The sequence below is a fragment of the Lissotriton vulgaris genome, chromosome 11 (assembly GCF_964263255.1).
Source record: "Lissotriton vulgaris chromosome 11, aLisVul1.2, whole genome shotgun sequence".
Classification (NCBI taxonomy): Eukaryota; Metazoa; Chordata; class Amphibia; order Caudata; family Salamandridae; genus Lissotriton; species Lissotriton vulgaris.
This window is the reverse complement of record NC_141699.1, coordinates 351640420-351668366: the sequence shown is the minus strand read 5'-3', so window position 1 is coordinate 351668366 and position 27947 is coordinate 351640420. Positions and strand designations below refer to the sequence as shown.

The window sequence follows — 27947 nt, the reverse complement described above, 5'->3', positions numbered from 1 at the left end:
TGCCCTCTTTTTTCGTGCCCTTCTGCCCTATGTTTCCCTCGTTTTTTTTGTGGCCTTCTGCCCTCTGTTTGCCTCGTTTTTCGTGCCCCTTTGCCCTCTGTTCCACTCGTTTTTCGTGCCCTTCTGCCCTATGTTTCCCTCGTTTTTTTTGTGGCCTTCTGCCCTCTGTTTGCCTCATTTTTGCGTGCCCTTCTGCCTTATGTTGCCCTCGTTTTTTGTGGCCTTCTGCCCTCTGTTGCCCTCGTCATTCACCCATACACCCATCCATCCCATCCATCCCAGTAATCCGGGCACCATACACCATACACCCATTCATCCATTATGCATCCATCCATTAATCCACCCACCCACTCCACCTACCCAGCACCCATACATGCACCCATGCATCCATTCACCCATTCATCCCAGCCATCAAGCCACCATCCACCCATCATGCATCCATCCATTAATCATTCATGCATCCATCCATGCACCCATGCATCCATTCACCCATACACCCATCCATCCAGTATGCATTTTTAAATGGCATGTGACTGATGTTTTTCATATCCCGTTTTGCCATCAACATCGCATACAAATCCCGTTTTGCCAAAACCCCTTGTAAAATCCGCAGCATTTTTATATGGCAAAATGGCAAAACCCTTTTTATAATCCCGGTCTTTTATAATAAAACCCCTTTTATAAACCACTGCATTTGCCAAATATAAAACCACCACTTAATCCGCTGCATAAACCACCGCTTAATCCGCTGTATTTGCCAAAGATAACCACCGCTTTGTGCTGTAATGCCATTAACATCGCATCCATTGTAATTGCATGCGATGTTAATGACATCGCGCAGTCTTAGCATGCGTACTAAAAGCTTGCAATTTGAACGACGATGCGATGTCAAAGTCGAGGTGTTTTGACACCGATGCTCTGGGTGCTTCCCCACTGGCTACAGGCAGCTGAGGTGAGAAATAAATAAATCCCGGAGCCTCAGGGGTGCTGCGCCACACAAAGAGTTGAACAGGGCATAGGCAGGGGGGCGAGTGGCCTCTGACGTCACCTTATGCTGTGACTGTCGGATCATTGGCGCCAGGTCAAGTGCAGGGCCATTAGGTCACGCAGCTCCGCTCGCACTTTTTTTCGTGAGCTACAGGCCTACTAATCTCCCTCTCAGAAGGGAGACCCACCCTTGTCCCCTGCGTCCCCCCCACTCCAAAATCTGGTGGGGGATATGTCCCCCGCGTCCCCCACAGTTCCTACGCCCATGCCTGATGCACCAATGAGTGATGGAAATCTTGCATATCGTGGCTACTGATATAATCTTGCCTAATGAGGTACATTAGTAGGTCGGGATGATTTTCAATGAATGCAAGTAGCTCTCATAAAAAAAAGGTTGGAGATCCCTGGTATATGCAATCTAAAAAAAAAAAAACATCTCAGCAGTACATTTCGTGCATACAATGAGCTAAACAACATCACTGGTTGTCCATGTTAACGGGCCCTGTATTTTGAAGGTTTTTATTTTTTTATTTTGCAGTGTGTTAATTTTTACTACTGCTATATTGTGAATACTGGTTTTGAAGTTGTTTTTGACTCAGGTGTATCTCATTCTGTGGTTAAATTCACTCAAATGAGATTTCTTAATGTGTGCCACGTACTCTGAAATGTAGTTCTAAATTATCTGTATAAAAAAAGATCAGTTTCAGTTGTATTACGATTACACAAGACATGTATAGACGTATCACCCCCCTTCATAGCTGGAAACCTAAATTATGAGTTAGTCTACAAAGTCACCTTCTTTACAGAATAAAAAACCTGTTTTTGATACTGTTAATTAACATTATGCGCTTGAGCACATCAAAGCAACTATTCCATTTTTTAGAACAGGCGCTGCATTTTCCCTTGACCCACAGCTCAGTACTGCCTATCTGCCAAGGGCATTTCTAGGCTGTGGGGTTTTAGGTTTAAACCTATAATAACTTATAAAACCCCACCGAAAGAAAAATAGCCCTCACCGGTTAAAACATATAAACACTGAAAAAACACCTGGACAACCATAAACTAAGCGCCATTCAAAGAAAGAAAAAAGAGAGTGAAGTCATTTTATCTTTCTGAAGGGGTCAATACAATGCAACTTTGTTATAAAAGCTAGCAGTAAGAAAGACTGGCTAACGTTATTCTGCTTGAGTTTTGTTCTTTAGGGATGCCACTAAAATATTGTTTCTTCTTCCTTTTACTTTTTTCAGTTGTGTGGCCTTTGGTCTAAAGATGCAGGGTTTAGTTTCATGTTTTAGGTCTAGTTTAATTATTTTATAAACTATAGAGAATCAGGAAATATCAAACGCATGTTTGATATATTGTCTGCGTTTGATTCTTTCACTGACAGGTAAAATGGCTGGTTTCATAAAAATCTTTCCTAATATGTGTCATCACATTTACCCACTGAGAATGGGTAAAAACCCTTAATACATCAGACGATAGTTTCTAGTGGGTCAGTATTGATAGTAGGTGAATTTCCAACACCTCAGGCTTTAAACATTCAATGCAAGGTATAGTGACAAGTATATATATATCACCAAGCATCTGGGATAGTGGTGAAAACATGACACCAGACTTTTGGAAAACATGGAACGCAGTGTCACTTGTAATGCTCTGCAAAAAAGGTTCTTTCCAAGTTCAACAAAGATTGGAGTGATATTGTTTGTATTTGCAGTGATTCAGCTAAGTATATAAAATAGTTGTGTGATGACCTGTCAAAATTGATACCCGAGCTGAAGTTATTCCCTGTAGGAGATCCTTGCCACATGTTAGATGGTATGCTGAAAGCAACTTTACAATCTTCAGAGTTAATGAAGGATGCTATTGCCTTTTTAGTCCATTCTGGTGCACTGTTTTCTTATGCACAGGAACTAAAACACAAATATTTATCATTTTGTGCTTTATGTGGCATCAAAGAAAGAGTCATACCAACTGTGTCCCTTAGCTGATGGTTCTCAGCCCAAGAGGCTATGAATGCTGAGAGGGCCTTTTCACAGAAGTTTACATGAGAAGGAAAGAGCGAGTGCACATGACCTAAAGGCTCACTGAAGAAGTGTTGTATGGTGTACTACAATAAGATTAATTTGCAAAAATCTATTTGGACCTCATATACACTATAAGTACACTGTCTATATACCATGTTCTTTCAGTGCAGAAAGCAAGCAATAATAAAAGCAAAACATTTCATAAACACTGGAAAAACACCTTTTCTGTTGTTTTTAGTGGCGCGAAAATGTGTAACCACTGAGAAAAACTGTTTTTTAAGATATTGAAAACACTGAAAAAACCCCACCAGAATTTACCAAAAATAGAAACTAAAAACAGGAAAGCCTAGGCATTTCTTATGCAGGTCAATATCACGCCTGCTGTTCTATGCTGATCTTCTGTACCCCGGTACACAAGTGATCTGCATCCGCACAGCTGTCATCAGAAAAAGTGAAACTTTTTGAAAGAGGAAAAAATTGGAATGTGTGATTGAAAATATCAGCTGTTGGAAAGGGAAATGTTAATCTGCAATTGCAAAGATTTGAATGTATCCTTCACCAATGAATAGAATTTAAAAAGCAGATAAGCCAATATACTCCTATGGCGCGAGTGAACTGGAACAGCGATCTTGCGAGTCAATTTCTTTGGGAGACAAATGTCAAGTCTTTCTCCTTGAAACGATTATTCACCCCAGTATGTGGTGTAATCCTCTTAGATTTGCTATCTCCACCTCCTTGCACGAAGAAAGAGTCAACCCTAAATGGAAATGCCAATGGTGCGCAAATGTAGCCTGGCATAGTGCAGGCAGACATACTGAATGGCAGAAAAGTGTTTGCAAGCATAGTCAAAGTGATATTTAGATATGGAAGCTGAAATGAACACGCAAGTATAGTGGATGGAAAGTGGTGAGAACCCGGAATATCTTTAATGGACCTTCTTCGTTTGGCATCGGAAACCCCACTTAATATTAAAAATAAGCAAACCTTAAAAACATTAAATCAGTTTAACTGGGATTGGTTTAGGCAGTGATGTTCAGGTAAAATTGACCAAAACTTGGGTGAGAGTGTGAGTATTAAGAGTGCCGTAAGTAAAAATAAGGCCTAACAGCTATAGCCCGTCGACATGGGAGCTGGGGAACCGGGTTCAAGTCTCAACAGGAACGCTCAACATCCTGTGATTCTGGGCAAATCACTTAACTCCCGTGCCTACCAAAAGTGAATTTGTCCATCTGTAAGACAAATGGTGCTCATGTAAAGAGTTCTTATACCTTCGGTTCGAGTTCACACTATATAAAACGCAACCTCCCAAACCCCCCCCCCCCCCTCCCCCCTCCCCGCCGCAAAAAAGGGTGGAGGTGTGCTAGAAACAGTGATGGGTTTGGTGAGGATTAAAAAGTATAAAACTCTGGTACAGACAGGTGATGCGAGTAAAAAAAAAAACATTTTCTTACTTACCTTTGACTGGGAGGTGTAAGCAAAAGCACAATCAGTAATACATATTTTTGAATGTGCGAGTAGGAGTTATGCAGTGAGTGGGTGAAGGTGTCAGCAAAACTGCTAGTCTTGGGTAAAGGTGGGAGTGGATTCACTACTGAGAGTGGATTAGGATGATAAGTGTGCAAAGGGTTAGTAAAAGAGCGGTATAGCTTGGGCAAGGCTCCAAAGTGTAAATGCAAGTGTTGCTTGAGACTTTGCTAAAGTAGGCAAATGTAGGGCTATGAATTATTATCTCATTGGGGTGGCCGTGGTTTTCACTATGGCACATCGAGATTGTGGAACTCTCTTCCACTAGAGATCAGGGGTGCCAGTTCACTTGTCGGTTTCAGGAGAAACTTAAAAACATGGCTGTTCCAGGGCTAGGTGCACAGCAGGTTACTTGTGTCCTCAGCGCCAAGACACCGTTTGGTATTGGTGCAGTCTTATAAATTTCATTAACATTAACATCAACATTAACTGAGTAGAATGGGTGTTCTGTTTTAACTTGTTACAAGCAATGCAACAGAGAAAAAAAAATCAGTTTCCTATACCATAGAGGGTCAGGATTTTATTATTAGATATCTTTCCTTCCTTAAAATACTTGCTCAGATGATTGTCATATTTTATTTTCCCGAAGCCCAGGGATGTTGGACTTAATACATTAGAAGCGGCTTTTCATTCTGGGAAATGTATACATCTTTAGCCACAATTCTCAAATTTCATGACAGTTTACTGCTTCCAGTCACGCTTTGTATATTCCAAATAAGGAAGGTTAAGTGGAGATCATTGTTAACAAAGCAGAGAAAAGAATCACAAGGGAAAAAAATGCTTGATTTTTATATTATAATCCAAGACGTTTGCTTCCTTCGCCCTACCTCTAATGCCACCATCAGAGAAAACTAAACAACATACCTGAAACGTTTTCCTTTTTTGTTGCTGTTCGTGGACCCAAATGAAAAAGAGGCTGACGAGAAATCCAATGGTAAACAGGACCAGCAGCAGGATGTAGGCCCATGTTGGGAGGTGCAGGTAAGTGTCGCCAAAAACCAAGATGGAGGACATGCAGATAGCGGAGACCATCATGGTGACCACAGCGATGGTCACCACTTCCCCTGGGTAGAAATCGCTCAGGAACTTAAGGTAGGGCTCAAAACCGACCTTCAGCTGTCCGGGCTCTCTGCGTTGTTTAGCTCGTTTCTCAATCTCCACCAGCTGTAGTTTATCCGAAAAGGATTCATACTCCTTCAACTCCCCTCCAATCTCAGTGTGCCCCTCACTTTCAACTTGTGGAGGGGTTGGTGGGTGCTCGGCTGGAGGTTCTACGTCAGTCTTCTCCGGCTGGAAGCGCAAGACAATTATACTTGCCGCAACAAAGGTATAGGCCAGCAGGGTGCCAATTGAGAGGAACTGAACAAGGGCTTCCAGGTCAAGAATGAGTGCTGTCAAAGCCATGAGAATGCCGAAGACTACAATGCCGATCACCGGGACCTGGGTGTGAGGGTTGACTCTAGAGAACACCTTAAAAAACAAGCCGTCTTCTGCCATGGCATAGACAATACGTGGAAGGGAAAAGAGGTTGCTCAGCAGAACTGTATTCATAGCTAGGAGATAAAAAAGAAGCAAACGGTTAATATTTTACAAGCTGGTAGAGCATAAGACACTGCACCTAGCAATAGGAAACTCATAAATGTATGGGATAAACCAAATGTGATAGTAAAATATCAAGGTATATCAGCATGTTCAGTGACAACAAAAGCCAGACGCTCTTTCTATGCAACAACGTCTGAAATAACAGAGAACAAACATATAACCAGATTTTGCTACAACAAGCCTACATGCCTAGTTTGATGTGACAATCTGCATTTGACATCAAGTCTACAGATCCAAGTATAACATTACAGAGTGCTAGGAGGCAGCCCATGTCTGTGATCCTAGAAGACAAGGCGGAGGACTACATCACACACAAAAAAGCTGTAAGCTGAACATGGCATAAAAAGAGGCTAAGGAGAGCCTAAGTGAGACCCAGAGAATGTGGCTACAGCCTGAGATGTGTGATATCACAGAAGAAGAGGCTGGAGTCACAGACAGTCTTGTATAACAAGCATTGGAAATGCAATAGGTCTTGCATTTGTTTGAGTTAGAGCTATTGGCATTGTAAATGGTAATGTCTTTTACCTATGTGTCACGGAGTGTATGAATGTGGTGTATACTGGAATTATGTGAGAGGGATTGGATTAGTTAGTTATGTCATTGTGTGGCGTGGAGTTGTGTTGTAGAATTATGTGGCATTGTGTGATGTAGAATTATGTGGATATTAATTATATGGTATTGCATGTTTTGAAATTATGTGGAGTGGGATTGTGTGTTCTGGAGTGTAATTATAAGGAAGGGTATTTAGTGCAGTGGAGTTTAATTATATGGTGTGCAGTTGAATGTTGTGGCAGGATGTGGAATTGTGTGGAGTGTACTGGATGTATTAGGTGTGTTGTGTAATTGTATTGTTGAGTTGTATTATGTGGTTTGGTGTTGAATTGTGTGGTGTGGATTGGAAATGTGTGGAGTTGAATTGTGTGGTATAGAAATGTGTGGATAGCTTTGCGTTTAGTGGAGTACATGTATGAGGTGTGGATTGGAATTATGTGAGTTGGATTGGAATTGTTTGTTGTGTAATTGTGTGGCATGGAATGTGTGGTGTTGAGTGGAGTTATGTATAATGGAATTATGTGGCATGGCATGCAGTAGTATTGTGTATAGTAATTATATGGATTATATAGAAATTATACAGATTATGTGGAGTGGGATTGTGTGTTATGGAGTAATTAGTTGAGGGAATATGGTGCCATTAAGGGAATAGTTTCCGTCAAGAGAATATGGTACAATTGAAAGAATACTGTGCATTGAAGGAATAGTGTGGGCTGAGGGAATTGGTTGCTTGGAGGGAACAGTGTGCGTTGAAGAAATGGGGTGCCATTGAGGGAATAGAGTTGAGGGGGTGTGGTTGCATTGAGGGAACAGTGTGCGTTGAGGGAATAGTGTGAGTTGAGGGCATATGATACCATTGAGAGAATACTGTACATTGAGAGAATACAGTGCATTGAGGGATTACGGTGCTATTGAAGGAATAGGGTGCCATTGAGGGAATAGTCTTCGTTGAGGAAATAGCGTGCCGTCAGGGGAGGAAGGTGCCTTGGGCTGAATGAGGTGCCTTAGGAGGAAGGGGAGCCACAATAAAAGCCAGCTGTTTTGGGGGAAAAGGGTGCCTTGGAAGAAGTACAGCGCCTTGTAAGATACCATGCTTCCCTTGGAGGAACGAGGCGTTTTCTAAAGAATAGGAGGTACAGGCAGAAACAAGGCGCTTCTGAAGGGCCCAAGTGTCTTGGAGGGGGGATGGGGGGGGGGGGGTTGAATTACCTCGGAAGGAACATGCTCCCGTAGATGGAATGCGGTACTTAAGGAGGGAGCATTGTTGGGGGCATGAGGTACTCAAAGGGGCACTTTGAGTGGAATGCAGTACTCAAGGCAAGGCTGTCTTGAAGGGTTTGGCGCTAGTCAATTGTTTTCAAGTCTGTGGAATCAGGGACACCGTTGGGTCATTCCAGGGTTTTAGACTAGCTGCCTGCAACACCTTCAGACCACTCAATGTACACTTGTGGACCAAGACGGAGATGAAAGGGGAAGGTATGTAATCTTTGAGCAACGTACCAAAAAAAAGAAGGTGGATTCTGAATCCACATAAACTTCAGTTCCTGTGTTCCTAAAGGTCGTCTCTCAAGCTGATAAACACTAGATTCTCAAGAGACAAAACAATAAGAGGTTTCCTATATATGACTGGAGATAAGTGGAAATATTGTGAATGCCCAGTACTTTATGTACCCTGTTGAGTATGGCACCTGAAAAAATTTACATTTGTCCACCTCATTTCTGTGAGTTTATAATTCAACCCCCCCCCCCCCCCCCCCACCTCCTGGAGTACCAGATTTCCAGATTATATGCGTTAACCCGTCTTAATTATTGCCCTGTTGTGTTCAGGTACCAAAGGGACAAGAAAACTAGACAATACATTTTTTACAAACCAAAGGTGGCTTTAGGGAAAATCAGATCTGGCTACCCATCACCAAAGAGGTATGATCCGCTTTTTAAATATATGAATTGTTGTTTGTGGCCTGATGGTCAAGATGGCGGTCGCTCCTCCATGAGCTGGCGATTCTTCGGTTGAGACTATCGGCACCCTTGCTGTTGGTACTCTCTTGCCGGCAGGAGTGAGGGAGAGGCTTAGAAGTACCTGATGTGTCTCGGTGAGGCCCCGATTGCCACTAAGGGGCTACAGTTTTGGCCCAATGGTGCTCGACCTGTAATATGTGGGTGTGCGCAACATGGTGGATGCTGGGAACCAGTCAGCCTGAAAGGCGAGGCTCTTGGAGGCGGTCCTTTAAAGGGGATTGCACACTAAGCCTACTCCTGTGTCCTGGAGACAGTGCGCAATGCCCGATGACCAGGGGATCCACACCGGCTGGCAGACCACAGCTGCGTTGTGGATACTGCAGCCTATACATACATCCCTGATTGTGGGGGGATTGTGAACCCAGAGCAGTGGAGGACCACTGAGGCCCAGGAGATTGATTCCACTTCCTGGAGTATTATCAAGCCTTTTACACAAAATGTGTGAGGCCCTCACAGGAGTTCTCTACACCATTGATAGCAAACGTGCTACTGCCAGACTACCGGCATGGGACAGGGCTGACCGGGAATGACCTTTTACTTTACGGAGATAGACAAGGCTCTCTCCTATATGAATGCCAATAGCCACCGGGTCCCGAAGGGTTCCTGGTTGAATAGAACCTCCATAAATCACTACTTCCCGACTTGTTGGCTCAATTAAACTAGGGCAAAGGGGCCACTTCACAGAAGAACTGAATGTGGTAACAACAGTGGTCATACACAAAGCCGGGCAGCAACCAAAGGCTGTGCATCCTATTGTTCAATTTTCTTCTGTTATTGAGAACTCAAATTATATGCCAAGATTCTGGCCAACAGACTCCCGAAAGTCATACACAAGCGGATTCATTTAGACCAATGATGTTTTATGCTCCAACATACACAACACTGTAACCATAGGGTACATACAGCCGAGGCATACTGAAATCAGCTCACAGAGCCTTGCGCTTTCCTCCTCATCGACCTTGAAAAAGCTTTTGATTCCCTCGATTGACTGGGCCTTCCTGAGGGACACGCTGCAGCACCTGGGTTTAGGGCCCCACTTTGTGTCTTATGTAAGGGCATTAAACGCTGGTCCTGCAACATAAGTAAGGGTGAATAGGGTTCTATAACAGGGCTTTCTGATAGAGTGTGGCACCACGCACCAGACAAGTTTGCCTGCTATCTCCGCTCCTCATCACCTTGGCGTTGAAGCCACTGGTGACATGGGTGCAGGACGATGTCCAGGTTCTAGGGTTCTAATGGGGAGATGGCCTAGAAGACCATATTACCTTATACACAGATGATGTCTTTCTTTTTGTTGCTGACCTGGAGACTAAGGCGCCGAGACTGCTTCGCAAGTTAGAATAATATGGTCAGGCCTCTGGCCTGCTTGTTACCTGGTCCAAATTCCTCCTGGTCCCCTTAACCGGGAATATGGTGGGGACGGCCTGGCAGACTCATGTGCCAGTCTACAGGTTGAGCTTCCTGTATCTAGGAATACATATCTCCCTGCTCCTAGCACCTACCTGGTCCCAATACTTGACACCAATGGTCAGCCAGATGTGGAGAGACCTGGAACCGCATGCCACTCTACTACTACTTTGGAGGGTAGCTCTTTTCAAAATTATGGTCCTACCACTGCTCTTATATGTTGTACAAAAAATACTGTATCTGCTTCCTAAACAGTGGTTTGTGGGGATAAAGACCAGGGAGCGCTCCTTCCTATGGTAAGACTGGGTACCATGCATTGCCTTAAGGAAATGTGTGCAATCTACCTCGGATAGGATACTGGCAGTGGCGGACTTACAACTGTACTACTGGGCCTCTCAGTGTATGGTCCTGTATGACAGGCTTAACAGAGGCTGTGAAGATCCAACCTACAGGGTGGAATTGGTGCCCATGGTTTGGGATACCATCGATAGATAAGCTATTTGGAGCACCCGAGCCCGATCTTACTAGTGTGATTTTCCTGATGCGAAGATCTGTGTTGAGCTGGACTGGTTGAGAGGGCAGGATTACGTTTAAGACTCCCCTCTGGAGAGCTAACTGGTTGGGCTAAGTGGCTAACTTGGTTGGATTTGTGAAATGGGATCTTATAGGCATCTCCAGAATAAGGGACATATGGCAGGGGGCACATAACTGGTCCTTTCAAGACCCGCAGACAGACTTCAGCATTCATCTATCCCATATCTACAAGTTCTTGCAACTTCACCATACCATGCTTTCCCACAGAGCATCTATTGGGGAGGCACCCGAGTTCAGCCTGTGAATGTCAAAGTGCTTCTGAGTCCCCTGGGGCAGGGTGGCATCTCCTGTGTTTTTAGATCCCTGGGCATTAATTCCCTGACCTATTTGTTCCTTTGAGAGCTCACTGGGAATCACAAATAGGCCTTTTAGAGGACAGTGAACAGATGGAAGTTCTCATGGTGCCATGAGAACTGGCAATTTTCTCCAGGTTCTGCCTGATTCAATTGAACTTTCTACATATCTCATAGCCAGCTATATCTCAAGATTGCCTCTCCAGATGACATTATAGCCCTCACCTCCATATTACAAAATACACTCCTCTGGCTCACGGTTACCCACCTCAAACACAACGCTGCTAAAACAGAATTTCTTCTCATCTCTCCACCAAATAATAACATCAAGATTGATCTGTGGCTGAATCACCTTCCAGCACTCAATTGCTCGCCCCACATCATAGACTCTGCCAGATCCTTAGGTATTACATTAGACAAACACCTAAATATGCAGAATCATATTAGTGCTGCCACTAAAGGAGCAACTACTAACCGAGCATTCTGTGGAAACTGAAACCATACTTACCTTATGAAGATCTAAAACAAGCAGTACAAGCCCTAGTATTACCCAGATTGGATTACGACAGTGCCACACTGTGTGGCCTACCTAAATACAAACTAGCACCACTTAGAGCCTCTCTCAATGCAGCAGCAAGACTGGTCCTTGGAACAAAAAGAAATGCACACATCTCACCAGCTCGAAAAACCTTAAATTGGCTACCATATGAAGCAAGAATCCATATAAAAATTGCTTGCATGACACACAAAGAGCTACACTTCAACACCCCCAGTTACCTGGCACAAAAGCTAGAAAAATCAGGGGGCAGCAGATCCTCACGAAGTGCGCTCACCTTGTTGCAGAAACCCCAACAAACCCACTAAAAGAAAACGGGGGCTACAGCATTCTCAGCTGTCGCTCTCAAGATATGGAATACTTTACCACAGGACCTTCGCCTAATCTCCTCCACCTACGCCTTCAAAAGAGAAGCCAAATCATATCTACTGACTAAGTTCTTACCCTAATTCAACATTTCATTGACACTGAATAGATTCAGACAGCAAACTTTTATGTAGTCTTTCCTGTCTTGGATGTGCTTTATTTTACTCCAGTCACTGATAGCTTATTCATAACTGTTGATTTGTTTGTCTCATGCATATGTTTGCATGTTAATCAGTCCAAGTGCTAATCGTGTTATCTCTTCATGCACAACGCTCCCATACCCTCAAAGATCGTGTTTGCGCTATACAAAACTTTCTAAATAAATAAAAATATCCGACACCAGTGAGGCTTTGGAGAGCGGGGCAGCACTCATCACCTGCATGCTCTCGCTGTAGTGAAGAGGCAGCCGATTTCTTTCATGTAGTCTGAGCCTGTCCAGTGATTGAGAGTTATTGAGCCTCTATTTTTTGCTCCTTATCCTGAATGTTGAAATTGCCCATTGACTTATCTCTCCTGCATAGTTCTCCTTGGCCTAAAGGAGGGCCTAGGGGTAAGTAGCAGAGATCATTCTCTGGTGGACCTAAGGACACTGATTGCCAAAAGAGACATAGCCCATATGTGGCACTCATAGAACCCATCCACGGTGGAGGTGTGGCATAGGCGAATCGGCTGGTGTGCAAAACGAAAATAGGGCATCTACACTGCAAGAGCATGCCCCACAAACACAAAAAGATCTAGGGAAAATGGGGGGCTATTATGGGTTACAAAGTATTGAATGTTAAGTACATATGCAATTGTTACTCTGAAGCGGTCTGAGATCATCTGCACTGTACGGTTGATACTTTTGTATGACAAAATCAATAAAAATTGTTTCATGAAATAAAAAAGTATCTGAATTGTTGAACTCGTCTCTGCTAATTTGACAGACTAAGGGTCTGATTTATATTTCGGTGGACCGGTTATTCTGTCACAATGGTGGCAGATATCCCGTCTACCGAAATATAAATCCCATAATATCCTCTGGGAGTTATATTTCCTCAGACGGGATATCCGTCACCATTGTAACGGAGTAACCCATTCACCGAAATCTAAATATGGCCCTAAGTACAGGAATGGAAATTGAGAAGTAGATTATTGCACTGGTATAACCAGAGAATGGTTGTAAAACTGTCTCCTAGGTGTTCCAACTTGGGAGCCTGATATGTTGGTTATTGTAAAGCCTGTTAGTCCTAGCATTAGGTTTTTCAATACAGTAGAGTAAAAGTGGACAACTTTGAACCTTCAGCACTACTGACGTTGCAGACATCGTTCAAAGACACTGAGGTGATACAGCTACATCGATCTTGAAGTGAATAATACATGGGCATACAGGAAACCTGATAGCTTAGAATCAAGCACATTTACAGTAAAGATTTGGAGAAGGAATAATTTAGAATGACTTAGCGCACTTGAGTTGTATTACCCGCAAGTATGTTTATTGGCACAGCTGTCTAACTAGTCATTAACACCATTTGAGTTTTTTTAAATTAACTAGCTCAGTAGGAATCACAAACTTTGAGCTTGAGAGCATAACTGAGGATCTTGATTCTTATTTCAGACTAGCTTACCCGTTCCGCGTTTCTGCGATCTCATAAGAAAGGAAATTCAAGGCAACTCGATATGATAACATTCAATTTACATGGTTTCATTTTTTTTTAAAATGTATTCTTTTTAATATGGAAAACATTTGAAAGTGTGGCTTGAGCAGTGCATACTCGATTGGCTTCCAATCTTGATTCTCGTTGCTCTCCTGTTTCATTCGAGTGGGCTTGAGCAGTGCGTAATTGATTGGTTTCCAATCTTAATTCTCGTTGCTCTCCTGTTTCATTCGAGCGGGCTTGAGCAGTGCGTAATCGATCTGTTTCCAATCTTCATTCTCGTTGCTCGTTCGTTTGTGAACAACAAGCTTGAGCAGTGCGTACTCGATCGGCTTACAATCTTGATTTTCGTTGCTCGTTCGTTTGAGAAGAACGTGTTTGACCAGTTTGTGTTCAAACAGCTTCTAATCTTGCTTCCTGTTGCTCGTCTGTTTCTGAAGCTTGTAATGCCTTTTTCTTTCGTGCTTTAGATGTAGATCGACAAATCGATTTCCGTTTGGGGGCATAACTGTCGACGATGCTCACAAATTCGCTGACAATTTCAGTATTTGAAAGATTATGTGGGCCCTTCTGGGTCGATTTAAAAAAATCTTTTTTGCCATAAACCTTTTCTGCGTGTTGCTGCGATCTCAGAAGAAAGGAACTTTAAGGACACTTGTTATGATAACATTTAATTTACATTGTGTCATTTTTATTGAAACTTTTTCATTTTAATATGGAAAACATTTTAAAGTGTTGTTTTAATTCTGTTTATTTATTCAAGTGCTTGTGGATACACAGTATTTTTTGTTTTTCCGTCTGGTGCGTACACAAATAAATCAGAAGGTTTTCCGACGCATGAGCTGGCCACATACAGTTGTCCATGTGAGAAGCACAGATTCTCCAAATCTAGTCCACACACTTGCAGCGATTGTCCTTGTGCAGAAGAGCATGTCGCTGCTACTTTGTCAAAGCATCTTCACGTGCAACACCACAGCATGTCTTCAGTGAAATGTTCAACTATCTCTCCATCTATGTCTTCCGCGTTTTCAAAGAGCATCTCAATTGCGCATTTCAAGAGGATGTCTTTGGCCAAGGCAACAGCGGGTCATCTCTTCAGTGAAATGCATGATTAACTTTCCGGCTGTCTGGTACAAGGGATTTCCCGTGTAATTCAACAGCATCTCACACGTGCATTGCAAGAGGATCTTTTGCGCCACATAATTACATTCTACTGAATGCAACACACACTCCACACAATACCACTCAGTGCCACATAATGATATGCTACATAATTACACTGCACTCAATGCAACATACACTCCAAACAATACCCCTCAGTGCCACATAATTACACGACACACAATTACACTCAACTAAATACAACATACACTCCTCATAATACAACTCAGTGCCACTTAATTACATGCAACATAATTACACTCTACGCAATGCAACATACACTCCAAATACCACTCAGTGCCACATAGTTACATGCCACATAATTACACTGCACTCAATGCAACATACACGCGAAATACCACTCAGTGCCACATAATAATATGCTACATATTTACACTGCGCTCAACGCAACATACGCTCCAAATACCACTCAGTGCCACATAAATACACAGCACATAATTACTCTATCTATCGCCCCCACTCTATCGCCCTCACTGTATCTATCGCCCTCACTCTATCTATCGCCCTCACTCTATCTATCGCCCTCACTCTATCTATCGCCCTCACTCTATCTATTGCCCTCACTCTATCTATCTATCTATCTATCTATCTATCTATCTATCTATCGCCCTAACGCTATCTGTCTATTTATCGCACTCACTCGATCTATCGCCATCACTATCTATCTATCTTGCGATCGCCCTCACTCTGTCTATCTATCTATCTTTCGCTTTACTCTGTTTATCTATCGCCCTCACTCTCTCTATCTGTCGCCCTCCCTCTATCGCCCGCCCTCTATCTATCTATCGCACTCACTTTATCTATTGCATCACCACAGCATCACTCAGCAGCACCACAGCATCACTCAGGGCACCACAATATCACTATACGCTACCACAGCATCACTGAACGGTACAGCATCACTCGTCGCCACCACAACATCACTCAGTGCCACCACAGAATCAATCTGTGCAACCATTCAACAACAACTGGTTCAAATATACGTTATCAATGTTTCAAGCTTTATTGCAAATGTCACAAAAAGATGTTAATATTTCACTTCTGTTCTTGGATTTTTGTCACAATAAAATACACTGAACATAATTTCACAAAAGTTCTTTAGAAAAGTTTAAGCTATTGCCATTATAAATTACAATAACTTTTATTTAAGTATTAGTTATTTAAAAAATTTAAACGCCATTGTTATTTGTAATATCAATACATCTAAGTCATGTAAATACAAAACATATTGCATTACAAATGCTATAGGTATCACATTTACGAAAGTTATAACTATTGGCATTGTAAATGACAAAGCTATTAATTTCGCTATTTTCAAAACCAACACATAAATAAAAACTTTGCCATTTACAATACCAATAGCTCAAACTTTCCTAATGCGAGACCTATTGCACTGCAAATGCTTGGTTTTTTTGCACACAAATACCACAGAAACTGTGCTTGCCTGCATGCATTGAGATACAACAACAAAATTAACTTGCATATATGTTTAGAATCGAACACTGTCATCTTCATAGCACGCAGGACAGGTATATAAACAATTTTTCGTTTTAATGCATATCACAGGAAAATAGGATTATTAAAAAGGTTCTATTGATTGAATTATGGTACCTTGAAGACATCATTTAGATACATAGGGGAACCTTTTCTCTTCTTTTTGCGTCAAATGGACTCTTCTTCTCAGGCATCGGGAGATCGTAGACCAGATGTTAATGCTAGACATGAGTGCCCTCCCTGAGTCAACCCAACGTCATGAGCAGGACACTGCTGCGTCATGCTGAGTCCCCAGTTGAACGCACACCTAGGCATGTGGTACCGTCTGTGTGTTGATCCTATGCTAGGTCCTAAGGTTGTATTCCTCTAGGCAGGGTTCAGGTTGTCCCTGGTGGTTTCTTTTGGTTTGCTCTTCTGTTTTGACATGTAGCAAATGACACCGTCAAATGCTTATTATTCATTGTCATGCTATGATTAATGCTGTGCCCCCACCCAACCCCTCTCTTCTCCCCTTCTGTCCCTGCTCCCCCCATCCCTCTGCCTCCACCTCGCCCAGGCAAAGTTCTGTCTGTTGTTTGTTTGTTTGTTTTAGAGTTTTATATTGAACTAGACCCGAGACATCGAGTATCAGAGCACTTTACATGAGCACCAGTTTCGTTACAGGGGGACACATTCATCTTGTTAGGCGGCACGGGGGATTACGTGATTTGCCCAGAATCACAGGATGCTGAGCGTCGTTGCCCAGAGTCGAACCGGTTTCCCCAGCTTCGAGGTCGACCGCTCTAGCCGTAAGACTACATCCTCTCCCCTCTGTTTTGTTTCTCATATCTTCAATGCTAATAAAAAGATATCTAAAAACAAATACATAGGGATTTCTAAACAAATAGTAAACAGAACACAGAATGCAGAGGAAAAAAAAGGACTGGGAAAGTACAAGCATTGCCACACAATTCTTGGCAGTGAAGTGAACTTCTTTTAAGCCGGATGTTTACATGTGAGCAGGATAAACACCATCACTTACAGTGCAAAGGAGCCAGTGGCAGAAGTGCTACATACTGTAGTGTAAAGAGTGAAATTAGCCTACAAGGGATTTGATATGCGGTAATCTTTTGTTAATTAATGATTGATCGGGGAGTAAAATCAAATTGACCTAACAGTGCATGACTGAACAACTATTCCAATTAAATCATAAGCAACAAATCTCATGCTAAGAATATGTTTTCTGAAGCAATACACATTCTTAGTATGAGATTTGTTGCTGTTAGGTCAATTTGATTGTACTTCTTTTCATGACTGTATGCTGATTTATTTCATTTGTTTGTACTGGGGAAACCTTTTTCGCAGAGACACAGCGTGAGAGCAGCAGCCAAAGCAGGACTTTGGAAAAGGGGCAGACTTTTAAAAAACCCCACTGGACGCCACAAGCAGCTACTCCTTGCGTTTCCCGCTTTGCGGGAAACGCTCGCATTGGGACCAGCGAGTAGTCACTGCCTAATTGACTACATCTCCCATAAGGCAGTGGGGGACCTTGAACATCGCCGGCAACGCCCAGAGCCGACCAGGTGCTTCAAATTAGCACCGAAGGAAGAACTTTTGGGAAAGCTTTTTCGCAGAGACACAGCGTGAGAGCAGCAGCCAAAGCAGGACTTTGGAATAGGGGCAGACTTTTAAAAAACCCCACTGGACGCCACAAGCAGCTACTCCTTGCGTTTCCCGCTTTGCGGGAAACGCTCGCATTGGGACCAGCGAGTAGTCACTGCCTAATTGACTACATCTCCCATAAGGCAGTGGGGGACCTTGAACATCGCCGGCAACGCCCAGAGCCGACCAGGTGCTTCAAATTAGCACCGAAGGAAGAACTTTTGGGAAAGCTTTTTCGCAGAGACACAGCGTGAGAGCAGCAGCCAAAGCAGGACTTTGGAATAGGGGCAGACTTTTAAAAAACCCCACTGGACGCCACAAGCAGCTACTCCTCGCGTTTCCCGCTTCGCGGGAAACGCTCGCATTGGGACCAGCGAGTAGTCACTGCCTAATTGACTACATCTCCCATAAGGCAGTGGGGGACCTTGAACATCGCCGGCAATGCCCAGAGCCGACCAGGTGCTTCAAATTAGCACCGGAAATGCGCATCGCGGGACGAGCCGGGCGAAGCCCGGGCAAAGGGCGGGCCCTCTGAGGCCCTCAGAGGCTCGAGGAGGCCGGGCTGGGCCCATACCCTAACACGTTGCAAAGGATTATTTGGGTATACTCTTTGGTTGGTTAACCGTCATGGCAGCGACCCTTGATAAATCCACACCTGTAAACGTAGGGGGGATTAGTAAAGGTACATTAGATAACTACTTTACTAAGGTTGCCTCAGATTTAGAAAGGGAGTATGCTTTGGCCGAGCGTAGGGCTGAGCGACGTCGCTCTATTGAATGTATGAAAAGTAGACCTCCCTTGGACTTTTTGCAACAAACCATTTCATTTGATGCAAGTTCCCACACTGAAAACGAGGACCCTTTATCCACAGATAGTGTCCCTATACTTTTGCGAGACACGCCCCCTCTATTTGATACTTCCAACACTTTGTACACAGATAATGTATCCCTTTCAAGCAATTCTATCATAGGAGTAGATGTGATAGTTGAGCCACCTTTACCAGTAGTTGAGACCATTAAAAAAAAAGAAGGTTAGGTAACCAGCCACGCCCAAAGTTCATGGTCCGCCATCAAATAAAAGAAGAAAGAGGGGTGGCGAACCGCAAAGAAGCAAGATTAGCCACTCAGACTTTGGTAAAACCATAAAGGCCACTGTAACAACTGCACCTACCTCAAAAGCCACTGTAACAACTGTCCCAAAACCAACGGCTCCTACGGAAACTGCCCCTGTATTGACTGTACTAACTCCATCAGGTCTAGTTACTCCTCTACACTGTCCGCCTAAGGAAGCATTGTCTGCTGTCCCTCTTGAAAGTATTGAACACTTAATTAGGTCATTTATATTACCCATAATAGAGAGGTTGAAGAGGGTAGAGCAACGGCTGGGGAATCTAGAACTGGCTATAAGTAACAATGCTGGGTTACTTAAGGACCTTGTGAAGCCAGTGCCACACTCCTACCCCTGTTGCCCATAAGGGTACAAACAAAATTAGCAAGCCTATGAACCCTAAACAATACAGGGCAATACCCCCTAAATCAGTCCAACAACCAGTACCGCATGTTGCTAGTGAAGCTCCGAAGGCGGGGAATAAACCTTCCACAGGAAACATGCGAGATGATAGGGGAACTACCAGCCCAGTTAGGGCAGAGAAGCATAGGGGGCGCCAAGTTGAACTACCCCCACAGGCGGTTTCTTTTGTGGTTGTGCTCACGGGAGTCCTGACATTAGAGGATTGCAGGAGTGAAGGGTTTCCTCAGCTAAAAAATAAAACCATGCACTGGCTTAGCCAAAAATCGACCACTTCCTTTTAATATTAATGGAGAGGTTCTGCATGTTCGGCGACTCCCCTGGTTGGGAAGTAGAGTGAAAGACATAAAGGGGGACCTAATTGTTATCAATTTTAGAGATACTGGAGCTGTTAGACATATCCTAAACTGGATTCCAGGGAACGTTGGTAATTCCATCGTTCCATGTGACTTGACTTATTTTTATCCGAGATCTCTAGTGACCCCTATAATCTACCCTGGGGCTCTAGCCTGCCCGCAGATCAAAGTGCCTATACCATCTAACAACCGGTATATGATGCATGCACCTAATCCTATGACTGCTGAAAATGTATTTGGGTGGGATACCGTACCTTTCAGGAGCCATAGAAACTGAAATAGGAGGATGGACCATTTGTTAGGAAATAGGAGGATGGACCATTTGTTACCATTTACCCCGCTGGAAGTCGCAAACAGATTCAATGCCTTCTCAGGCTTTGATGACTGCGATTGACAAACGGGGTACCCTATCAACATGCCACCTGCTACTGAGACCCAAGATGCAAATGCTAAACCAAGCCCCCTAGCGCAAGTCCAGGCAACAGAACAAACTACTCATCCCGCAATTGTCACTTCTTCTGATGACCGACATCTACTGAATTGTGAGCCTAAGCTGGGGACAGATCTTAGCCCTTTTGTTATCAATGACCTTGCTGGGTCTTTGGATTGTGAACCAATTAAGCAAGACTTGTCGGTTGCCCATGTTAAAATCCTCTCTTGGAATGTGGCAGGTCTTAAGAGTAAATTGCCCATTCCAGAGTGGGGCTCCTTTAAGGCTTTACATGCTGTTTGTATGTTGCAGGAAACCTGGGCGTTAAATGAAAGTAGGGTTCAGGGTTTAGCAAGATACGATGTCTTGGCAAGTATGGGCGAGAGGGGTAGGCCTTCGGTGGGCTGTCCATATGGGTTGGTACGCACCTAGGAGTTAAGGCATCACAAATCCCAACTAATTCACTGGATGTCCAGTGTGTATTGCTGAGTATGTCAAATGGGCCAAATATTGCTTTGATTAATGTATAATCAAGGCCAGTTAGGCGGGGCCTTGAGTCAGAGGCTATTGAAACCTTGTTAACCTTCATTCAGTCGATTGACTCCTCCACCGTGTTAATCCTGGGTGGAGATTTTAACTGTCACTTTGAGCCACTCGTGGATCCGAATCTGGGTGACCCTGATGAGGTTGATTTGCTGTGGGCCATCCCTGAGCCACTGACTACCCGGGTCAAGGCGTGGACCCCTCTAGTTCTGCAATTGCAGTCATTTGCGTCAGCGACATCATTACGAGCATGCAACGGGAGGGTGGAGCCTGATAGACCAGGGAAAGACGTGTTTAATCGATTAAAACCCAGTACCTCCGTAATCGATTATATCTTCATAGAGGCCAGGCACTGGGACAGGCTGTATGAGTTCAGGGTCATTGAAAGATCTGACAATGACCATAATGCCCTGGTCCTGTCACTTAAGCCGGGGGGCTTTGGGTTGAAATGCCAAACTCCGGTTGAACATTGCGCCACTGTGCCTTTAATAATAACAAACTGTAGGCGTAGGGTTAAATGGCCAGACCTCCAGATGTCCACTAGTAAACTCGACCAATTATATGAGACTGTCATTCCACTCATTGAAGATATGGGGAAATTTGGCCATCTGGGTAGGGCATCTGAAATACACATTTAATTGGTTGCTATACTAAAAGATATTTTGTATCCAGTGAGAAGGGCAAACCAGCCCCGTACCACGACTTCTCGATGGTTTAATACCTCTTGTCAGAAGGCCAAAAAGGCCCATCTTACAGCAATAAAAACCAATAACAGGGAGGCAATTAGGGCCCATCGCATCATGTATAAAACGGCAATCTGTGATGCCAAGAAGGAACGGGAGGCCACTATGTGGGAGGAAATGGGTTCTCACTTAGATCCAAAGACTCCAAATTATTTTGGTCCATTGTAGCAACTGGACTTAGTGGGCATACCCCCGCACTTGCCCCCAACATTGCCCCTTCAATCTGGGAAAGCCACTTTTGTGCTCTTTATGGCACCTCTGAGTTTGATGGAATGCCTGTTAGTACTCTTGAACTCCAGCAACCTCAAAGTGTCAGCGGGGCTGAAGAGCGGGGATGGTTAATTGCAGTCCCCTCACGCCTCGCCCCAGATGAACTTTTTACCTTGACTGAGGTAGAGACAGCTATAGATAAATTGCTTCCTAATAAGGCTCCAGCTTTGGACAAATTGCCAGGGGATTTGTTTAGGACACAACCGAAAATCTGGGCCCCCTATTTGGTTGTTTTATTCAATGGCATTCTGCAGGGAGACGACCTGCCTCCTACTTGGTTAGGAGCAGAAATCGTGCCTATTCTAAAAAAGGGCTGCCCATTAACCCCCTCTAACTATAGACCCATCAGCCTAATCGATACATCTCAAAAACTGATGGGGAGGGTTATCCTTGATAGGATTCTTAGGTGGATCGAGGAAAATGGGATATTGTCTATACTCCAGGCAGGCTTTAGATCCGGCACATCCACCCTAGATCAGATATTTCGCCTGAAGGTCTTGTACTGGAAAACAGCAAAGGTGGTCCCGCGTGATAAATTGTGGAGAGTACTAGCAGACCTGGGCCTCCCGCCCTATTTGTTAGCCATTCTTTCTAGGCTACATGTAAACAACTTTGCCCAGGTCAGGTGCAGTAGGCATGGCGAACTCACAGACCAATTTCCTGTTCAAAAAGGAGTTCGCCAAGGGTGCGTGTTGGCACCAACCTTATTTAGCCTCTACATAAATGGCCTTGTGGAACATCTGAATGGTGTGGTAAACAATGATGCCCCTAAATTGGCTACAGGTAGAGTGCCCGCTCTGATGTTCGCAGAACGACACTTTGTTGTTGTCTAGAAAGTCATTGGGCATTCAAAAAACATTTGATGGCTTTGTGGAGTTTTGCGACCTTTGGGGATTGGAAATCAATTTAGAAAAAACAAAGTTTATGATTTTTAACCCCCCTAAGCGCGTACGCCCAAGCCCTGTTTTACATGCTACCTCCCTTGAAAGGGTTAAAACATTTGTTTATTTGGGTGTCACTCTGACCAAGAATTTTGATTGGAACATGCAGATTGCTAAATCTACACTCAAGCTATCCTAGTTAGCGGGGAGCATAAGTAAAGTTTTTAAAGAGTCTACTTTTAGGCCGGTGACCCCAGCCCTGGAGATATATTGTCACCAGGCTAGATTGGCAGCAACTTATGGGGCTGAACTCTGGGGGCACAAGCAGATAACAAATCTTACAAAGGTGGAGCGGTCTTTTGTTAGAAACTTAATTGGGTTACCATCTAGTACGCCTTTGATCCCCCTTAGATTTGATCTTGGCATGCTGCCAATAGACGAGATCATAAGTGCTAGACCAATTATGTACTGGAAGAGGTTGTGGTCAGTCCCTGAATTGGCTGTGTACAGAGCGGAATTCTCTGAGATTTGGTCTCTTCTTAAAAACAAAAAGATCCCTTGGCTGCAGCATATTAGTGCTGTTAGCACCCGGCTAGGTTTTCTTGAATTGTGGGAAACCCCTGAGATCTTTTGCCTCGGGATATCTAAGAATGAACTCCTTTCTCAGATACGTATGTTAAATTACCAAACACTAATGAGCTCTGCATCACTGGGCAGGTTGACATCTGAGTTCCTCCTAGTTAAACCAGAACCTAAAGTTGAGGAATTCATGGGCCTAATTGAACCCCCAGTTGCGTGAAAGCTATATCTACAGTTAAGGCATGGCACTCTTCCCATTAGGTCCTTTACATCTAAATGGTTAAAACCCAACAATGAAGTTTGACCTGCATGTAGCTACAAAACTGAGAATGTAACCCATGTACTGTTCTTCTGCCCTGCCTATTCTGCAATTAGAAAATGCTGGTTGACACCTATTTGTAAGAACTTGGGACTTTTGCATTTCACACAGGCCTGTAGGATATTGACTTATGATACTCATCCTCCCATTGTGTTTGCGGTTTCTCGTTATCTATTTAAGATGTGGCGTAGGAGACAAACCTTTTTAACTTAATTGCTGTATATACTGTTTTAATGTCTCATATTGCGATAATTACTAGTTTAATTCTTTTTTTTTTTTTTTTTTTAAACCTTTATTATGTAAAGAAAGAGACAATTACAGACCTACAACCACGGAGGCTGTCAGTCGCACAGAGCAATATCAACACCAAAGTACACAGCTCTTCAGCCGACAACCCGAGGGTCCGGCAGCGATATCTTGTGATCTTGTAAAAGCATGTGGTATAGTGAGGATTAGTTAAAAGTTTCACATTGTATATAAATAAAACAACAAACAAATCACAAAGAAGATCGAGGCGTAACTGTTCGATAATTGCTCTGTCCCATATGGCAGTGGGAGCTAGGTGGAAGACATGCTACAACATGAAGGAGGAGAAATATTGGGGAGGGGAGGGGGGAACCCAGGGGCAAAACAATACAATGTAGTCGACAAAAGCTAAGTTTCGGGAACGCACAGTCAAGGGAGGAGAAGTGGATCCGGAATGGCAGTGAATGGGGGGGTGCAAATCTCTCCACGGTACGCATTCCATTGACCCCAGATCCTACCCCATTTCTTAGGTCTGCCCCGAGGGACATATACAGTTATTTCCCTAACATGGACCAGTCCATGTCTTCTTTCCATGCGAGGAGCGATGGGGGCCTCTGAGAACCCCACAGCTGGGTTATATCTCGCTTAGCGACCATATTACCCAATGTGACCCATTGAGTTTGAGCAACATTACAGTCATTCGGCTCCCAAACATTCAAAAGACAGTGTCTGGCCTCAGGCAACAACACAACACCCGTCATCTCACCCATAACCGCGTGCACTCGGCGCCAGAACACCGCCACCTCTGGACATTCCCATAGGATATGCAAAAAGGTAGCCAACATACCACATCCACGCCTGCACAACCCATCCTCAGAAAAACCCATATGTACCAGTCGTGGGCCCGTAACATACACCCGATGCAATATTTTAAGTTGCACCAGCCTAAGTCGTGCCGGAATAGCGACCTCTTTGGGGGAAGATATCGCCGCCTGCCAGTCTTCATCGTCCAATTCTAGCCCGTCACTGGTCCAAGCATTCCGCAATTGTAGAAGGAGGTCCGAGCGATCGTTAATCAGTTTCTTATAGATAAGAGATATAGTGCTGTCGGGGACGTACCCGTCAAGCACTCTATCCTCAAGAGGAGAGGACTCCGGGATCGTAGTACCAGCCGGGAAAACCGAGTTCAGCGCATGGCTGATTTGAAGGTACCGGTAAATTTCCCCAGTTTATATTCCCGCTGGAGTACCTTGAAGGTCTTGACTTTGCCCTTAGTCCAAAGGTCGCCCACCTTGCTGATACCGATGAGATCCCATCTGTCAAAGCCCTTCGACGTCCACAGGCCACCTAGTGCTTCCGCGGTATACAAAGGAGTCGACTTAGTCAGTTTATCCATCTATCCCGTGGTGGCGGTCGCACTTCCCCAGACTCGCACCGCAACTGCAGTAGGGCCGGTGAGGTGTTTCCGGTCGGCTCTAGAATAGAGCGCTCGATTATAATCACCCCCGGGCAATTGCCATCTGTCCATCTCAAACGCGGGGTTTGGGACAGGGCCGTACATAGCGTGGTTCACAGCACTCAACTGGGATGCCCAGTAATAGCGTTTGATGTCGGGCAACGCGATACCTCCATCATACCAGGGCAAAGTCAATTTCACCAATGCGATACGCGGTCGCCCGCCCCACAACAACTTCCTCTGCAAGCCCTCGATCTCTCGAAAATAGCTAGCAGGTACCAAATCAAGCGTATTTTTAATGGCATACAGGAAGCGGGGGAGAGACATCATTTTGAACAGGGCCGCCCTTCCCAAGGGGGAGAGTGGCAAGCCACACCACGCAGCAACATCCGACCGAAGCCGGGAAAGCGGAGGCAACAAATTCCGCTCATAGCGAGCTTTGGGTTCCAGTGAGATGTGGATCCCTAGGTATTTAAAACCAACTTCAGAAACTGGTATCGGACAATTGCGGGGAAGAAGAAGCACATCGTCCGTGAGTGGATAAATACAGGACTTGGCCCAGTTAATGACCAAACCGGAATTCCTCCCAAAGGAGCGTAGCACATCAAACAGGACTCCCAATGACTTACGAGGAGAGGTAAGATACAGCAATATATCGTCGGCATAAATCGATACCCGGTCCTCGAAGTCAGGCGACCATCGGATGCCCTTAAGCGACAGTTCCCAACGTAGCCATGCGGCCAGGGGCTCAAGGGCAAGCGCAAAGAGAAGCGGTGACAAGGGGCACCCTTGTCGCGTTCCGCGTCCGAGGGCGAAGGGTTCCGAAGCCCTGCCGTTAACCACCACCTGTGCCAGGGGCTGCTCATACAAAAGCTTAATCCACCCAATGAATTTAGGGCCGAAGCCGAACTTAGCAAGGGCAGCCCACAAATACGGCCACTCCACCGTGTCAAAGGTCATCGAGGCATCAAGGGAAACCAAGAAGGCCGGCTCCCCAAGTGACCCCACCCTCGCCAAGACGCCATGAAGGCGACGTAGATTGAGCGCGGTATTACGGTGGGGTATAAATCCAGATTGGTCCGGAAGGATCAAGTCAGCAATCACCGTAATCAGCCGATTTGCCAGGAGTTTTGCGAGAATTTTGGGCTCAACATTCAAGAGCGAAATCGGCCAATACGATGAGCAATGATCACGGGGCTTGCCATCTTTATGAATGACCACAATAGATGTTAGTCTCTGATCTCGAGGAAGAAATCCGAGATCTCGCGAGGACATGTACATCCGACGAAGGTACGGCGCCATTTTGTCGGGGCATAGTTTATACAATTCCACCGGTATCCCGTTCGGGCCCGAGGCCTTCCCAGAGTGAAGTGAACGGATAGCGAGCGCTACTTCATCGGTGGAAAAAATCCGCCTCCATAAGCTCCTTGTCCGAATCCGACAGGCTAGGCAAGGCGATATCACGAAGTAATAAATGCGAGTCCTCTTCCGGCCTATCAGAAACCGGCGCATACACCGCCTGAAAATGCTGGGCAAAAACTTGGACTATATCAATCGGGTCCACGACACGCTCACCATCCATCCTTTCAACAACAGGCACCACCCGGTTCAATCTATCCCGTTTGTCCAACCATGCAATCAACTTTCCCGCCTTATCACCAACATCATACAAGCACCTCTGTTGCTCCCGGTGCATCGCCTTGGCCGCATCAGTGATCAGCACCTTGTAGTCAGATTGTTTCAAGGCCAGAGAATGCAACACCTCCGTAGTGACCCCGGACTCCATCTGCCTTTCCAAGTCAATGATTTCATTTTCCAGATCCACCACTGCAGCATTCCTACGCCTCCTCTCGCTGGCAATGAGGGACAGGACTTGACCACGAATTACTGGTTTATATGCCTCCCACAATGTAACAGGGGAGGATACCGATCCCTCATTCTCAGCGAAGTAGTAGTCCATACAATTCACCACCTCCGACCTGATCTTAGGATTACGAAGGTGCCAGGGGTTGATCGGGGCGATCCGGCCCTCGGCACCCAACTGTATGTCGACTGTAAGCCAAAGCGGAGAGTGGTCAGAGATCCCCCGGGGCAAATGTCTAATTTCCCCTACAGAGACCATCTGTGCTGCTGGTACAAGGATATAGTCTAATCTCGAGAGACTCCCATGGGCTCCCGAATAGAATGTATACTGGAGCTGTCCAGGGTGCAGTTGCCTCCAACAATCGACTAGACCCAGCGTGTTCAGGAGCTTCCCGAGCCAAAGCTGTGCCGTAGGCAGGGCTCTTGGGGGGCTACGATCTTCATCCCCACTAACTACAGAATTAAAGTCGCCACGCACTACCAGTATGCCGTCGGGAAACCCCAGGATCACATCACTCAAGTCAGCAAATGTGGTGGCCTGCAGGCCAAGGGGGACATATACAGACAAGATGGAGATCGTTTTCCCCTCCCACCGACCCGTAATAGCTGAATAGCGGCCCCTGTCGTCCAACACTACTTCATCTATCTACAAGGGGAGGGAAATTCTTACCATGACCCCCACCCCTCTCGACCCTGAGGTAAACCCTGAGTGGGCCGTCAGACGGTAGCCCCGTCTGTTCAGTGCGTGGCATGTATTTCCAACCAAGTGTGTCTCCTGTAGTAAGATCACATCTGGGGCATAGCGTTTCAAGTATTGTAATACAATCCCCCGCTTTATCCTATCACCAAGACCGTC

At 44.8% G+C, this 27947-nt stretch overlaps 1 protein-coding gene across 2 annotated transcripts in view; it reads right to left on the bottom strand.

Annotated features, from left to right (window-relative positions):
* The window catches only part of SLC7A4 (solute carrier family 7 member 4), a 197812-nt gene that overhangs the window by 103291 nt on the left and 66574 nt on the right, over positions 1-27947 (bottom strand). For both annotated transcript variants that reach the window (XM_086943320.1, XM_086943321.1), the window contains exon 3: positions 5400-6088. In XM_086943320.1, the coding sequence (XP_086799446.1) occupies positions 5400-6088 (689 nt within the window). The remainder of the gene's footprint in view (positions 1-5399; positions 6089-27947) is intronic.